Here is an 18,685-nt window from a genome sequence, read left to right as displayed (position 1 = left end):
AAAAACAATAGGTCCTCGACCGACTAATTAGGGCCCGGGTCTAGAGCTTGGCTCCTTGTTTACTTCCTGTCATTCACATACACTGAAGCAGGAAATGAACTGGGACACATTGGGTAAGGTTTACATTTACAACTGTGAAGTGGTCGAGGAGATCAAAATCTTCAGGGGCCAGTATTTGCTCCTATACAGTTACGACAATGTTGACGGGGTACGATCTGATCACTAAAGGCATAACACAATATTTCTGTTTTATATATCACTAAAGATCAGCTGTCTTTGCATTCTTGTTCAGTCACCCACCAAGTTCTTGAGTCCTGCTGTGTGTGTTGTTTCTGTCATGTGTATCCACCAGTATACGTACTCCACCAAACCAAAACGTCCAACAGTTTCTCAGACGCAGTGTCCTGTTGGAGCTCACAGCTCTGCATAAATTACACTGTTGTCTGTCTGTCTGCCTCTCTCACTCTCTCCCCCCTCATCTACTCTATCCATCATTTCTTCAAGTTCCGAATAAATTACTCCTCTCTCTCTCTCAGCTCCTCCATTCATGCCAGTACAATAGCCTGTTCCCTGTGCTCTGGGAGCTTCTACAGAGACTAATGTAGTCAGGATTAAAGTCCTTTCACGCATGTTGTGTTCACATTACACACTTCTCACAACTCACTGTTCATGACTGTTTCATACAATATGAAAAAACACATTACGTCTGTTGGACACAAGTAACGTGTGACCGTCAGCATCGGTTTCTATGGACGAATGGTGATTTAATGTCTCTAGGAGGGGCGGATATGTGAACATATCTAATAGTCATCAAATTAGATTAATATTGTAATATTGTCTAAAATGTAAATTTATGGACAAAATGTGCAATCTCTAAATGCTAACTTGTAGTGATGATAGCTATAGGATAGGTATATATGAGCGGTCAATTTCTCTCTATGCCGTTTGCTCTTCTATTTGTGTGTTTTATTGTGTTTCATACAGTGGATCTGATGACTTGAATATCATATTGAAGAGTAACGTCTGTGTACCTGAACAGCTGCAATGATTACCTCAATCTCCCCCCTCTCTTCATCAATATGATCTCCATTCCTTCATTCCGTGGTGATTCTGGCGGTCCCTGTGGACAATAGTGGTAGTGTTTCTGAGCGCCCTCTAGAAAGTCCCTTTAGAAAGTCTCACATTTTACGGAAGCGGGCGGATGACAGGTCAGTCCGGTCGCTGCTCGGAACCCCGCTGGTGTCTGAGCTGAAGGAGCTTCTGATGAACCCGCAAATCATTTTGTGTGGGATAAAATATCATTCATATGAGTGCTGAGTGATGTCCACGTACCCCCAGTTATGCATTATGACCCCTACACAACAAACAGCAGCGTACTGATCCACTGAGCATCTGTGGAATGCGTCCTCCAAGTGAACCCTATGAACATAACTAATACTTGTCCGTGGTGTCCAAAGCTGACCGTGTTCACATCCATTTGAGTATAATCCAAATCAGAAAGACTACACAGCTAATGTTCAGTTGTTATCAAACTAGTTCTATAAACACCAGCTTGCCCCACCTACAGGAAAGGAAAGTAACACCGCATAAACACATACAGGGCCCTATATAAACTATCTATAGCGCGTGGTGTCAACCTAAGTACATTTAGTGCATGTCCAACTTCACTTTTGCTCGTCAAACGGATCTAATCTGGATGGAAAGTAAGGCAAAGGGGGTTTATTTAGTCTCCTTAATGATAACAGGTGAGTTTGGGGCGTGACGCCCATTCCCATATGGATTGAAGCAGTATAATGTGTTGGATAAAAAACATAATCAAATCGATCTCTTTCCACTAAAGCCTCAACAGAAGTTCTGATGTAAAACAATGACATGCGGTCCAGCCCTAAAGGTAGACATCAGCTTGCTTACAACTGCAGGTCTAAACTGCTGCTACCTATATGTTCCTTACCTATGCAGCAGGTGGTGCAGGTCGGACTAGAACTGCAAGTCCCGTTCTGCTATTGCATGAAACTGGCTGAACCTGCTTTATGTCGCATTTATTCAATGTTCTTTTCTTTTTCACAATTTGCCCATTTAAGCTCAGTGTTTATGGTTTATGTGAGAGTTTCAGTGTTATAAAATCATCTGAAAGATTAGAGGGTTGCCTGGACAGTGTTGTGCTTGTGTGTCTGTGTGTGCGTGTGCGTGTGTGTGTGTGTGTGTGTTTGCGCGTGTGTGCGCGTGCCTGCGTGCGTTTACCCAGGGCAGACGGTGTGAGTCGGCCATGTGTGTGTCCCTCCTCCAGTGCTGGGAGGGCTGGTTGGGTGGCGTCACCTTGCTGAGAGGGTGAGGGGGCTGTGGCACACGAAACTGTGGGAAGAATAACAAAGACAAACAACGGTTGAAATGGACTCAGGGGCCAGGAAAGGGGTCAAAGGTCAAATGAAAAGGTCACTAAGCGGAGCAAGGACAAAGCAAGACAGAGAGAGAGATTCTACACAAGCCCTTGCTCACAGTTGCAGATAAACATAAAGACACACACACACACACACTCACACACAGGGGTCAAAATGATATTTTATCTTTATGGTTGTGTAATCCTGCTTTTACTTAAACACCAACTAACAGCAACAACTGAATGGAGTTGACTGAAAGAGAGAGAGAAAGAGAGAGAGAGAGATTAAAACGAGAGTCGGGAGCTATTTGGAGAAAGAACGAGATAAGAGAGGGAGGCTGTAAATAAATTGCTTGTTCATTCCCTCCACAGCTAATCCCTGATAAGAAAAGGTTACATTGAGTACTGTACAGTTGCAATGAAGGAAGAAAGACAAACACAGGGACATCGGGAGCACACAACAACACTGGCACAGACAGGTAGTTCATGTTTTAAAGTGTAGTGATCACTGTTTTCTTTTTTAACACCAACACACCCAACAAGCAGCTCTACTAAGCTGAGGAGGCACAATATGGATTCAAGGACACGTTTAATATTTGGGAATTATGCGTATTATCTTTCATGCCGAGAATCGTATGAAGATATCAACGCCACTCTCACATCTGCCCATTACATACGAACCTGGAGCCAGCTGCTGGCTAGCTCAGCTTTAGTTAGCATAAAGACCGGTAACCAGGCAACCAGCGGAGGGAGGCTCCAGGAAGTCAGGGCAACAGGCCGAGAAACGGTCCAACTCGTCACTCCCTATTTAATTTCAACAATATGAGTGACTAACTAAGACAATTGGTCTCACGCAGCAACTTTCTCTTGATTTCTCTTAACGTTTTGTCGAGAGAAGAAATGAGAGAAGTCAACTCCAGATGCACCAAACGTTCTCAACCATCCAAATCGGCAGCGCCACCGAAACAGGGCAGGTGTTGTGCCTCGTGCAAATATTGATACTAAAGGGATGTCAGAAAAAAAAGGGAAACAAAGTCTTGAGCAGTAAACATGTGATTTTCATCAAAACGCATCTAAAAGCGGTTTGTAAGCCATGCAGAAGCCGAACGCATCCAATATCCGCCAAGGAGTCTTAAGGAGATCAAAGGACCAATAGTGTCTCTTTAATAATCCTTTAAGTCATCATAGAACAATCAACATTTTATTTTATGATATTCATGCGCTTTTTTCACCTGTTCCTCACGTTTAAAACTTGCTTCCTTGTCGGACAAACAATTTGTGGACTTTGAAAACAAGATGCTTTTTTTCTTATCGTGTAAGAGTGCTCTCATAAAATGTGTCTTACATAAGAGAAGATCAAAACTACGAACACTGGTGAGTCCAAGCCATGAGTGGGTGCTAACGAACAAGTATAAACGAATAAGAAGACATTGTGGATAGGATTTCAAAATAAGAGGGAATTGCTTCTCATGTGGCCTCCTAAATGAGGCCCATTGTTTCTTTCTGGCTAGTTCCTCCACTGCTTCAGCCACACTGCTGCTCTATTAACAATGCTTTTTTAAATGACAAAAGTGGAAGGGTCAGATTGGACTAAAATTGGTCACATTCATCACAACAACCTCTGACTTCATGGAAGCAGCGCACTTCAATACTACAACTATGAATTCTTATTCCACACACCGCTCTCCTTCTTCTTAAGGCACAGCGGTATGAATAAAACATCAAATCATGGATGCCTATACCGCACAATATTCTCTACACTGTACTCTATGAATAATGCATTTCTGCTGGCCTTTCTTATTAATACGGGCTTTGCTGGGCGGTGAGGTAATTCTGTACCAACAAACACGTCTCTAGAGGCACCACGAGGCCTCTGGGAACTTCTCAGTGAGAGCAGTTACACCCACAGCCGTATAATAATAAAAAAACTGTTTGCTGCATAGCGCTGTTCCGGGACTGTTGCTTAGGAATCTGAAAACAGCTGATCTTTAATACCTTGGCCATCGCGGCAAGGTGACGTAACACGACAGCTGTACATACGCCATAAACCTTGATCGCTCACTCAATGCAGTGGACGCAATGTTCCCTCGTGGAAATTTCCACCCGTGTGTCCATTCTCTGCACCTCTTATCCTGCTTAGCATCTCGAGGGGCTGGAGCCTTAATCAGCACTCATTTGGGATACACACACTTCATGAATAAAAAACGTTTTTCATAAAAAAATCACCTATTTAATTTAGAATACCTTTTCACATATATACTAGAAGATGTCCTCTTTCCTATGAGTCTGTTTAAAACCCCAGCTCAATGTGTAGGTTATACGATGGGCCTATCCAGTGCTCTGCTTTATCTGTGTGTGTGTGTCTGCGTGTGTGTGTGTGCGTGTGTGTGTGAGAGAGAGAGAGAGAGAGAGAGAGAGGGGGAGGGAGATACTGGTGGAGAGTGTGTTATTGGTTATGGTCATTGCCACTAATTATGTGCATTGATGAGTTTATTTTGTTTCTGGACTTTGTGATTATCAGATATGTGACTAAGAGTACAAATAGATCGAAAATGATTCTTTTTTTGCATTTCTTTTTTACAACCACCATCAAGGGCTGCAGAAATGAGTGATCATTTATTTAAGTTGCATAACCTGCACTTCCTGTTCCCTAGTTGAGTTGTTGGTCTTTTGGAAAAGATTTTGTTTGTTATAAATACTGCGTTCCCCTCTGGTGAGTTTTTAAGCTTTTCCCGCTCGTTAAAAAAGGCGGTCCCTAACATGGCTAAATGACGTCATCACACTGAACACTAGGCCTCCTTCACGGCCTTGGTGTGTACGCTCATGTGACTGCTGTTGTTTACGCTTTACTTCTGCAGATTACATTCACGCTTTCAAAAATGATAAAATTGGTGTTTATTGTTGAAGAATATCTTGCTGAACAAACCGCATGAGTATCATAAACTTGTGTTGGCCACAGAGTTTATTTTCCTCAATAATCCAAAGGAAAAATTCCATTGTCTTTTTGTGGAGGGACCAGTACGATGCTAACTTCCTGCGTCATTGCTGAATCAGTAATTCAGAGCCCAGTTTGGAACTTAAACAGTGGAAGAGAAGCGAGTTTCTTCCTTTGAACGTTGCTGTCGTTTACATCCAGGAGACAGAATTAAAGCTGCAGTGTGTCTCCAGTGTAACTTAAGATGCCGTGAACATGAAGACAGAGGAGCCAGACCGGGGATCAGAAGTCATCTCCTCTGAGAGCGTCAGTGTTGTGGAGGATGCATTTACACTTTTTCAACATCTGGCTGGAATGTGTCTCGGGTTTCAATCTGACGGGTTCGCTCTGAACTTTACTAACAGTGTGGCCAGTGTGCACTATTAGGATCAGGGTTCCGAACATAATAAAATAATAATCCAAAAACACCACAAATCCAGACACAATTGTAATAAAGAAAAAATAATTTGACCTTATATTTAATAGTTTGTCAAACATTTATCAAAAATAAACAGTACAAGAAACAAAAACAAATTAAAGCTGCGAGCAGCAATGAACGGGTCCTTGCTCACCCGCGCCGGTCGGGGGCGCCAGCAGGACGCCGACCCACTTGGCCTAGAACGCGGGGCCGCCGGTTTTGCGTTTTACCATTTTACCGTTTGTCGCGTAACCCCGATATTCTTTCGCCAGTAGGCGGCGCGTCGACTGCGAGTGAAAATAAGCTCGTCGATATCCTCAGGCCACGACTTGTAACAAGCACGACGAGTTTGGGGCAGATTCGAGCAAGTCTAGTTGAGCCAGCAGGTGGCGCTCTGACTACGACTGAAATTAGACTTGTCGATATCCTCAGGCCGTGACTTGTAACAAGCATGTCAAGTTTGGGGCAGATTCGAGCAAGTCTAGTTGAGCCAGTAAGTGACGCAATGAGAATGTGAACATATACATGCACCATGTGTCTCTACGTGAAGTGTAGACCATGTTGTGTACATTTCATGTGAATCTGATGCATTTTTAGGCTCATTTGTTTTGGCCAGTAGGGGCGCTTTGAGAATGTGAACAGATACATGCATCATGTGTCTCTACGTGAAGTCTAGACCACGTAATGTAAATTAAAAGGTAAAAAAAAAAAAGTGCTGACAAAATTTGCCCCCACATTCAAGGCATGTGTTTTATCTCACTGCACCAACGGTTTGCTGAAAAAAATTGATCGGAACTCGTATAGCTAGAAAATATTAGTGTCTAAAATTTGTGATTTTATTTTTTTCTTACCTTTTGTAAGACAATATGTGCGTTTTATTGTCTTCTGCAGGAGCAAATAAATGCTGGAAAAGAAATCATCCGAGTAAACTTCTTCCCTGCCCAATACAAATCTGTTACATATATAAATATATAGATACAGATATAATTATTTATATATTGCGTCTATAAATATATAGTTTATATTTAAAACAAATATGTATTTAAAATATATATATATATATTTCATATATATATTATATATATATTCTGGTTCTCGGATACAAGCGGCCAAAATGAGCTTCCTCCGTAGGGTGGCCGGGCTCAGCCTTAGAGATAGGGTAAGAAGCTCGGACATCAGGGGGGAGCTTGGAGTCGAGTCGCTGCTCCTTCGTGTCGAAAGGAGTCAGCTGAGGTGGTTCGGGCATCTAGTCAGGATGCCTCCTGGACGCCTCCCATTAGAGGTTTTCCGGGCACGTCCAACTGGTAGGAGGCCCCGGGGAAGACCGAGGACACGCTGGAGGGATGATATCTCCCGGCTGGCCTTGTAACGCCTCGGGATCCCCCAGAATGAGCTGGAAAGTGCTGCGGGTGAGAGGGAAGCCTGGGTCGGCCTGCTGAACCTGCTGCCACCGCGACCCGACCCCGGATAAGCGGGTGATAATGGATGGATGGATGGATATTCTGGTCTAAAACTTGTCATTTTATTTTTTTAGTTGGTGTTTCTATGACATTTTCAAAAGTTTCTTGGAAATGTGTTCAGGGCTTGACTGGCATCATGCATGATTATTTTTGGAAAGATTGGTTTAGTTAAAGCAACAGTCTTTAGCATTACAAAAAACAGAAAGTGGGATTTTATTGGAATTATTTTAATGACAAGTGAGAGTGGGTGAAAGCAAAGTTTTTTTGTGGGAGATAACGTTAAATGTATAACGGCAAAAAGTGCCAAAAACGAGCTAAAAACGCGAAAAACGGCCAACTTCGGAGAATTATCGTAGCGCCCCCTAGTCTTCAAATCACACAAGATTTTTTATGCAAGTTAAGGCATGCCATGTGCACTTAGGAAAAATGTTTCGAAGTGATAAGTTCCAATAGTGTTGACGCTATGAGCATTGAAAAACAAGACACGCCCCCATTGTGGTAGATCCTTACCACAATGGGATATAAAAAAACGGTTGACAAGTCAATCGGTCATCGGTCACAGGGGGCGCTATAGAGAAAATTATTCGTACCCAAATGCGAGACCTCCAAATTATCAAATTTTTCACCAGTCCTGATATGCATGTCAAATTTAACAGTTTTTGGGAAACGATAAAGTTCCCAAAAAGGGGTTTCTTTGGAGAGGAAAATAAGAAGAAGAATTCCTAGAAAAACAATAGGTTCCTCTACGACGAAGTCGTCACGAGGACCATAAAAAAGCAATTGAGATAAGATTCAGTCGAGACGATAATGACATCATTCTGTACTTTATTGCCATTTCTCAAGGCAAATAAAGCTACTACTTCTATAGGCAGAATTGCATTTCATAAGAAACTTCTGTGATAATCTACACAGTAAACATGTAAATAAGTGCAGAGATAAAAAAAAATCCCTGTAATGTGTTGTGTGCCTTTTGATTTGTGAAATAGGTTGGGAGGAAAAGTTGGTTTGACTTGAGTTAACTGAGAAGACTAAAATAGCTAAAGGTGAGCTCAAAGACACAGCGTCAATAAACACATCTGTAAAATAATATAATGAATGCACGACACTGGAAGTTAATCTGAACATGGGCATAACGGTAGCGTTTCTTCTCTCCTGTCCACTAATAATCTACCGGTGGGGTTTCAAAGACATGTTCTCTTTTTTTTAATTGGCAAAATGACATAATTCATTATAGCCAGAAACTGTAAAAACAGAAATGATGTGTTTTAAAAAGATTTTCCATCGGTCCTTGAACAAATCCTGTCAGACGAATTCTTCCTTCAGGAAGAATAACCAAATCTAAGCTTAAATAGTGATATTTCATAAAAATAATTTTACTCTATATGTCTTGTTTAAATGTATGCCAACAAATTAAAGGTTTGATCTCACAAGAATTTGTAGAAAAAACATAACATTCTGTGCTCCTCAGCATGGGAAGCCATGATTGACTTGGCTGAGACCAACGTCATGTGACACAAACTGAAATCTCACTGCTGAACACAGAGCAGGAGGAGAGGTTGTAAAAATGTAAACAGTTCCATATGTATAGCACGTGGAGACTCCATTTTGTTTCAGATATTGGTCCAAATGTTTGATGTACCAGATTCATTTCCTCCCACTTGCGTTTCTTTTTTTATGATTTGGGGTATTATAACTGTTATATTGCACCAACTACATGTTGGAGGTCTCTCTACTTGTAGCCAGGATTGGTCTGTTTCTATAGCGGTAAATACACTGCAGGGACAAACTAGGCCACAGAGTAAAATAGGACAGGAGCAAAGAGAATAAACCTAGTCGGGGTTCTAAGGTTTGCTTAAGAAGGATTCTTAAATCAGAATTTGGGTTTGAATGACACGCCCCACTCTCAAGTGGAATAAAGCCAATGATAGTAGAATGATGAATGGAAAGACGTTCATTGAGGCCTCAGAGATCACATTGTATCACTGTTGTTATTTCAGTGGCCTGCCATAATTAATAGCTAACTCCTAACAGATATTGGGAAACCATTAACCCTCAACAGACTCACTCTGCAGGGACTAAAAAGCTCTCTCCCATCAGACTTCCATGAACCATATTAGCAAAGGGACAACATTAAGGCCGTTTCCTGTTGAAATCATTGCAAGCGAGAAACACATGTTTACGTTTGGAACTGATTATTTCACTCATTCCACTTATTGAAAAGTGTTTAAATAAGATACAGCGCATGCCGTTTCTGTTGGGAAATGTTACAACACTTTCAGGACACACACACACACACACACACACACACACACACACACACACACACACACACCTGATTGGTTGAGGCATAGTCAAGGCCTTGCTCTGGCATACCCAGGAACATGGTGTCCCCATCCAGCTGGAGAGAGAAGAACACAAGAGCAACAATGTCAATAAACTATAATCAAACACAGCGAACGAAGAACCAGTCAGCAAGGAGACCATAAGTGGAGATTGAGGTAACAGATTTTGAACGATAAGTCCGCTATCTGTATACCATCTCCTTCACACGTTGAAAACCCTGCTCAATGTGCACAATCAGTCTTGTGCACAGATATATTGATGATATACATAATCTACAAACAGCATCACTGACATGTTTTTTGGACGGATATTGCACCTCAAAATAATACATTAAACTACTTAAAATACATTAAACTACCAATTTACAAAATGTATACATCCTAAAGAGTATACTTATAATGTGCCTAAAAATGTAAGCATGCAGGTTTTGAGTGTGCAGCGGAGAAGGGCCCGTATCAAGAGTACTAAAATGATCAGAATGAATACTACATCTTTAGTTTTGATTGTGCTGTTGGGAACATTCACTGCGTGACATCTGTCAATGTACGTGTTACAATATTTCCTATCCAAAACAGGAAATGATATAAATGCTGTCTCGTACACTATCAGAATAAAGGGTATATTTTACCTAGCATACAATGAATCCTATTAGCATGCAGCCTGGACTCGTATTTCCTCATTTCCCTCTCTTATCTGCCCTACTCTTCCTCCTGTGGGATCCCTTATCTCCTCCTCCATCCACTAGCTTGCAATTGTCCTCCCTATAGTCAGCAGTGCATGTCATAGGAACCCATAGACAGCTACTGATATCACTACTTTAGGGGACTAACAGTACTCAGTGTTGTGTCCTGATATGATAAAGAATACTTGTATTGTCCACTGTTACATTGCCATCAACATCATTAAAGTTTGAATTATGTTAGGATACATTTTCATTAGTTAGCTGATGTATAACTGCTCCTCAGCTGGTTTTAACCTTATTTCAGACATCTGACCAAAAACCCATTGACTTCAAGACGAGGGGACAGGAAGTACTCATTCCTGCAGCACTCTTTTACTGGTCAAACCAATATGAGCAAAACAAAACAACCTTTTTCAAATAATTCATTGGTACATAATCATTGTCTTGGTTGACAGAAGAACGTTTGAACAGGTGGGTGGATGCAAAACACACACACACACACACACACACACACACACTAATACAAACACAGGTGGACAGACAGGTGTAACTACCCCATCCGTTTGCCAGCTGTTGGGTATTATGCAAATGAGGTATAGGTTTACAGAGTCAACAGAAAGCTAAAACAGTGTTGGGACAGACATAACACGCAAGTACACACACACACATAGTGTGGCTTTTGGAATTACCAGTTATTAATGCTTTGCATACACATATCAAATAATTAGAACAGTAATAGGAAGGATGGGATTTACTCCTCTTTGTCTCGTCTCTCAGCCTGAGCTTCATTCCTCCTCCTATGAGAGCGATCAAAGTTTTTCTGACCAATCACAGGAGAGGAAGAGAAGAGCAGACATGCTGACCTGACCTCATGGTCAAAGTGGATTCTTGCATTTACTTTTTTGACAAGACCTGTTATCCCACATGGCACACACAGGCGCACACACACACACACAAGCTGAATATAACGATGTCACAAAGCCTTTTTAGAAAGAATAGGACACCATAATCAAACTAAATAATAAATAATAATACAATGCCCATCATATATAAAAAAGCCGGTGTTTAAAATGTGTAATTGCAGGTTTCTTTCTCAACATCATGCAACAGAAGCAGGATCTTTTAACATCTTTCTCATGGCTTCTTATGATACATTTTTCGAACCATCTCTGCCAACTAATATTTTCAGTGAATCAAAGCCCTTCTTTGATACTATTTATGGTTCATATTTTACATTCTGCAATCAGTGCTTCTGCTGCTTCACATTACAACTTACCAGGTAACCAGGAAAACTATTGACCTCCTCAGCAAGCTGACCGACACCACTACTGGCGCCGTGTACAGCATGAAATCAGACCGCCGTGGCTCATGGCGTGATGGAAAAATTACAGTTGCTGCATGACTTCTTTATTAAAACAATGAGAGTTGGCGCCTCCGTAATTCTGGGAGCTGGAATATGGAAACCGCACTTGCCGTTACCACGGTAACCACCGGTGTCATCGGATCAATTGGAACGGAAATCGTCAGCAATATAATTATAACTACCTGAAACCAATTTTAGTCATTAGTAGTAGTTAGTTCTTGGCCATTGGTTGTCATCAGTGGCAACCACTTTTTTTACAAGATTAAATATAGGGCCAGCAAACAGGCGCATTAGTGATATTTAAATGTGGATGTTGCTGTCAGAACCTGAACCAGGGAAACGCTACATGAGCGTTGGTGCGTTTACTGGCGTCCATGCAGGCCTCTGTTTTAGAGACACTGGTGATGCAGATTCAGTGATTTGACTGCCGGGGTCGACTAGCCCGTCAACATCACAGACTACTGTGCTTATGATTCAACGATGAACAAGTTTATGTCCACCATATTTTCTGTTTCTGCAACCAAAAGTTGATGCCACTATTACAAGTTAGTGATCCCAGACCGCTTGTAATACCTACACACCTCACCGCGACCAATCGGCAAGTTCTAGCACAGCTTCACGCCTGTCACTCTACATGCCACTGTTTGGAGATCAGATGATAGATTGGGACATCATACCTGCCCCCCTCATGTGCTGCATGCATCCACTTTTCCCTGCTGCTATGTAACACCACCATCCACACCAGCACAGCCTTATAGAGCACAGCCAGTGTGGCCACCTGCTCCTATCCTTATCTAGACCACTGTGACCTGCTTAAGTCTACAGTCCAACGTCAGCCTAATGTTGAAGCCCCAAGACTGTAGATGATAGATTAATTCATTCTCAACAACGAGCACAGGGTGACACACAAACTGCCTTTTTTAACCACATATTTGCAGGTCTCCTGAAAAACTACATTATCAACGTTTCAAGGGGAAAACATATTTTCATACCGTTTGTCAGTATGAGTCGGTGTATGGCACAAACACAGGACTTTCACCCCTGAGGTCGTTGTTCGTGTCCCGTGCGACACACAAACATATGTACCTGAGCAAAACGTACTTCACTTGCGTCACACAGATAACACACTTATTTTAAACCAAACCATTACTTTTTTCTAAACCTGACCTAGTTTGGTTTCAATTAACAACTAATTTGAAGCTTGGTTGTATGGGAACGCAACTTTTAGTAGACCGGGGCTTGATGCTGACTAATGTCACTGTAAACTGAACCAGGCTACAAAATACAGTCATTTGTAGGTGGTAATGCTAAGTGGCTAATGTGTTCCTGGGGCAAATACAGCTCTCAAGCTACAGTTGTGCAGTTGGGATGAAATGTTCCAGTTTCAACTAGTGATGCACCGATACTGGGATCAGGCCGATACTGACTCAAATAGCTGGATCGGGTACCGATTATAATAAACTCTAGTTCTATAATTTAAATTCCTGATTAAGCTTTGACTAATTTGTTAAAAGAATGATCCCAGTCACTTCCACACAGTGAGGAATACCGCTTATTACCATTATTCACATTCTTGAGCTATACCATCAGTTACGTTGTTCATCTGTACACATGACATCTATTGTACTTCTGTCCATCCTGATAGAGGTATCCTCCTCTGTTGCTCTCCCAATAGTTTCTCCCTGGTAAAAGTTTTTTTTGGGGAGTTTTTCCTGATCTGATGTGAGGTCCTGGGTCAGGGATGTCGTATGTGTACAGATTGTAAAGCCCTCTGAGGCAAATTTGTAATTTGTGATATTGGGCTATACAAAATAAACTGAATTGAATTGAAAATTCTTCGCTATTTTCTGACATTTCAAATAAATTAATCGACGAATCGGAAAAAATAATTGACAAATTGATAGATTTTCAAAATAATTGTTAGACGCAGCCCCGATCTACAGCAAACAGTCACAAAGGTTGTGTTGCAACAGCGCTCTAGGATCCATCACCAGTGTTGAAACTAGTAGAACACAGAAAAGTATTGTATGTATGATTAGAGTATATTTTTTTCACCCACACTTTGGCAGGATATAATTCTTTTAATCCAATTTACACACTCATCACTCATTGTTGGTAAATAGTAAAACAAGAATGCTACAGTTGGTCATTATGCTGTTATATATTTTTATTTTGTATTTATTTATTTTTGTTGTTTTATGTTGTCTAGGAGGTAATGTGTAACTTGTATAAACTTAAAATAAAATGATTGAAAGAAAGAAGGCTTATGATACATACAGTATAATGCACACACAATTGCAAACAATTAACCCCTAAACCATGAACATGTGTAATGCAGAGGCCGGTGTGTTGGCTCTCGCCTGTTTTGTGTCCTGTGATCTTCTTCGAGTGGCATTTGTTCAACAGATGACGTAGTTTGTGTAAAAAAGGGTCTTTGTAATATTTACTATTTTACAACCTTGTAAATTTGCACACAAAAAAAACCCGTCGCTGTCATAATGTCCATCACAGAGTTATAACATCATCTAAGACCAAGATGGTGCTTTGGCATCGCATCCACTTAAATTAATTTTTCACTTTAAAAATAAATCGGGGTTCAGTAGGTCACAGCTGTGGTAGCACCTTAGTCTGAGGTCATCATTATGTTGGGGCTCTTTTTTTGGTTGTTTTTGTTTTACCCTTTAAATGAAAAGTTCTAAAACATACATTTATCTAGGTTTTTAAGGTGCAACTATTCGAGTCGATTAATCAATAGGTTGATGACTGAATCGATAAAAAACAATCAGTAATTTTTCAAGTGAAACTGCCAAACATTCCCTGGTGTCAGCTTCTTAACGTGAAGATGTTCTGCTTTGTTTTTTTGTCTTGTATGACAGTCGATTGAATATTATTTTCAACATTTCATTGACTCAGTGAGAAATGTATTATTTAAAGGAAATAAGAAGCACATGTATCAAGGATGGGTACTGTTGCCTCTAGGTAGCTAGGTTTGTAGTCAAACTAAATTACCCCTCTCCCTCTCTCCCCTTCATGCCTGTCTCTCACTCTCTCATCTCTGCTGCTTGTGTGTGTGTGTATGTGTGTGTGTGTGTGTGTGTGTGTGTGTGTGTGTGTGTGTGTGGGTAAAGCTATGGTTTGAATAACAAGCAGCCAGCTAAGTGGGTCAGGGTCGGAGGAAGGGGGGAGGAAGGGGGGAGAGAGACTATTAGGATGACAGACAAGGACAAAGGAAAAGCGAGAAATACAGTGCATGGGGGGGGGGGGAAAGGAGCAGGATAAAGAAGGAGAGGTTGGGAGAAATGAAATGTAATGGATAAGATAAGGAAATGGAGAAAGTGGTAAAGAGAGACGCATGCGGTAAGATGTAAATTGGATGAGTTTGATTCAATCAGACCTAAAATTCAGTTCTAATATCCTGTTTAAACTAATCGGAATTATTCATTCAGGCTTTTAAAAGTAATAATACACAAAGTAAAGTAAATCAGTACTCAATCGGTGCACTGGTCAGTTCTGCGATTTTGGTCTATTTTGCATGTCTTCTAGTGTAAAGAAATCATCCAAAATACACATTCAGGGGCTTATTTTATTACTTTTTCTATTTGCGTCTGTAGATTTCTCCTAAATTTACCAAAGGTTACAATTAGAAGATGCATCAATTGCATATTTAAACATAACGTAAAGTTCATGGTGATATCTATTAGATATATAGATTTCCTCTTATTGACCTGGGCTAAGAACTCAAGAAGAAAATAGATTTTAAAGCGCTAAATAATTAATCTGATTAAACTTCAATTTAAGACAGAATAAAGCGTTCTTCACAGATGCTTGTCGGACAGTTAGAAATCGGGTTGCAAGGCTATCTGTGTGTACGCTATCTGAGTGTGTAATCACTCATGGGTTTAGGCGGCGTGTGAAACTATCTGAATGGATTTCAGTTGACTCTAAACTCCATCATGGGACATAAACCAAGTCTACAGTGAGAGATGGTGAGGAACGAGAGAGGAAGACTAATGGGTGACTGTGTGTGTGTATGTGTATGTGTCTGTGTATGTGTGTGTCTGTATGTGTGTCAGTGTGTTATGTGTGTGTGTATGTGTGTGTGTGTCTGTATGTGTGTCTGTGTGTTATGTGTGTGTGTGTGTGTGTGTGTCTGTGTCTGTGTCTGTGTGTGTTTGTGAGAGAGACGGAGATTCACACAGCTGTGGTAGTTCAGCTCAGCAATTGTTTATCTGTCTTATCTCTGTCACCATGACAGCAATATAAACCAAAGTTTTATTGGCTAACTGTATTCGCCCCGACTAAAAGTCTAGATAGATGGTGTGTGCGTAGGGTATCACATGTGTGTGTGTGTGTGTGTGTGTGTGTGTATCTCTTGTGTACGAATTCTTGCAGTAAAGACAGACAGAGTTTTAATTGAATCCTTGTGCAACACTTTAAAAAAAGATGTTGCTCTGATGTCCTTCGAGGACAAAAAACACAAAGTTAAATATTTTTATTAATATTAATTTCCACTTTCAGGGAGTTAAATCTTTTAACCAATATCAGCCCTGATCATATCCACCAAATATCTATACATCAGGATGTTAACCCGTTGAATGTTTGTTTACATGATGCCTTTGCCTTTGCTTTTTGTGGAAAGAAAATGCAAACTAATTGGGGTATTTTTATTTATTTATTCATTGATATCTCAATGATTTTGCTGCATATTTTGTGAAGTTGAAAAGAAACTCCCACTTGTTAACTTCCTAAAACTGTTATAAAAATACTATTGTACACATTATATTTTTGTAAATATTCTTTCTTTTTCAGAATCTTAACCATTTAAATGCCATTAATTTATTTTCTGTATACTAAATACGTTTTTTCCCCACAGTATGAAATATGTAAATGATGAGCAACAACTCTCACTGGCTCAATATGTTGGAACATAGTAAAGAGTATCAATTTGAAGCCTGGGCTCCAGATTAATGGTTATGGGATCAAACCTTTTGGTTGTAATGGGTTTCAATGGGTACATGTTTGTCCTTCGGGGTTTGAGTGTCTGTATTTTGGCCACACCGTTTATTATGCTTATTAGAGGAGCTCAGGTTCAACTTCCAAAATTCCAAAAACACCTTACAACCATGGCCCAATGTATTCCATATGCATTAACACAATCAATATGATAACATAAATAACCAAATAAAAGGCTAATAATGGCCCTAGTGAAGGATAATGGTTTGATACTTCCTGAATAAATGATATCACTAAATGGATCTTTTTCTACAAAACTGTCTTTGGAGTCGTGGAATATTCTTTTTTTCCTAATCAAAAAAGTTTATATTTTTCCGGAGAATAAATCTGGCAATAAATCCTCAGAAATGGGAGAAGTGATAACTGGTAATTCTGGGGATCATAGTGGACATTTTCAGACAGTCCCTGCTGGAAAACATTCATAGTGTTGCACCTAATTGTGACATCTGAAGGTGTGGGGGGGAGGGGATTTCCAAAGTTAAGGACTGGACTACACTGCAATTAAAGCAAGACTTTTTTTTGACTTGTAACTTTATGTGGCACCATTTTGTCTTTTTTTCTGTCACACTAGCCTGCTTTTCAATTGCTGATTTCTGTCAGCTGGACTTGAAGCTCCACAGTGTGAAGTTCTTCTTTTTACTCTTGAGTAAAAACTGAAACTTGCCACGGAGAAAAAAACAGGTAGGATTCATGCTGACGCTCAAATATCACAAAACCTAAGTTAAAACCCAAATCTGACAACTTTTACTGTATGCACTTAACAGAAGCAGCAGACACATCACATTATAGCAGAAAGATTTGATTGGCATCAAGTCAAGTCAAGTCCACAAAAGTACAGGGCCACAGGGTCAGAACAGACACGGCATTTCAAATGGGACTTCATCATTTCAATCTATTCACAGTAATTAGCACCACACCGCCACAGTTATAGTTGTATGATCGGGAACAAAATATGAAGAGAAATTCTCAGGAACTGTTCCAATCTCTTCCACCAAAACTTAATTGTCACTAATACAGCACACACACACACACACACACACACACACCCACACACACACAACAATGTGCAGCAATGATTGCAGTATGTGATTTGATTGCAATATGTTTGTTTTGGAAACTAAATCCTGATAATTAGTCTCTTCTGGCAGTGCTCTATCTCCACCCATCTGTTCCATTTGGCATCCCTCCACCAACCAGGAGTCCCTCATCGCTCCGTCCCCATAATCTGACCAACTGAGACGCTTTCAGACACACCAAAAACACAAGCAACAGGGCTGAAAGTCACCCAATCATCATCATCAGGGTTGAGGGGAGGAGAGAGCGAAGGGGTGGGGGTGGGGGGGGTCTGGCAAGGTGTTCAGTAGCGGGAGTGACGGCCAACAGGGACAGACGGACAGACAGATTGACTGGTTGTGTTCCGATAGATAATTAGATGAGATGCCGACACTGTGGTTAGTTAAAAAGCTGTAGGAGGGACAATGGGAGGATGCAATACCAGAAAGGGGCTATAAGATATGGTACGGTATGATAAGATACGATACAATACGATATGGTACGATACGATACGTTATGGTACGATAACGTACTGTACGATATGGTACGATAACGTATGGTACGATATAATACGATATGGTATGACAAGGTATGATAACTTATGGTACGATATAATACGATATGGTACGATAATGTACGGTACAATACGGTACGATAAGGTATGGTATGATCAATACGATAAGGTACAATAAGGCATGATACAATATGGTACAATAAAATACAATATGGTACGATAAGGTACATTAAGGTACAATTAGGAACAATACAATGCAATAAAATAGGATCTGATTTGGGTTGCAAAGGGGTGGAACATTTCCTTTATATATTTCTAAGGAAAGTTGAGTAAATAAATTTGCGAATTTACCCAATTTAAATAAAAACATTATACTTTTACAGTATTTTAATTGTAGCATTCAGCAACCCATTCTTCCATCATGTACAGATAATCTGTGTGTAGCCAACACTGTCAAAGCACCACATGCTTTCATGTACATCTAGATC

General features: G+C 40.5%; 1 protein-coding gene across 1 annotated transcript in view; it reads right to left on the bottom strand.

Annotated features, from left to right (window-relative positions):
* The window catches only part of tox (thymocyte selection-associated high mobility group box), a 50,812-nt gene that overhangs the window by 23,811 nt on the left and 8,316 nt on the right, over positions 1-18,685 (bottom strand). The window contains 2 exon segments of the mRNA XM_034555862.1: positions 2,242-2,352; positions 9,562-9,627. Coding sequence (XP_034411753.1) covers positions 2,242-2,352; positions 9,562-9,627 — 177 coding nt within the window.

Source organism: Cyclopterus lumpus, chromosome 17 (assembly GCF_009769545.1).
Source record: "Cyclopterus lumpus isolate fCycLum1 chromosome 17, fCycLum1.pri, whole genome shotgun sequence".
NCBI classification, from domain to species: domain Eukaryota; kingdom Metazoa; phylum Chordata; class Actinopteri; order Perciformes; family Cyclopteridae; genus Cyclopterus; species Cyclopterus lumpus.
This window is presented reverse-complemented; position numbering and strand designations above follow the sequence as displayed.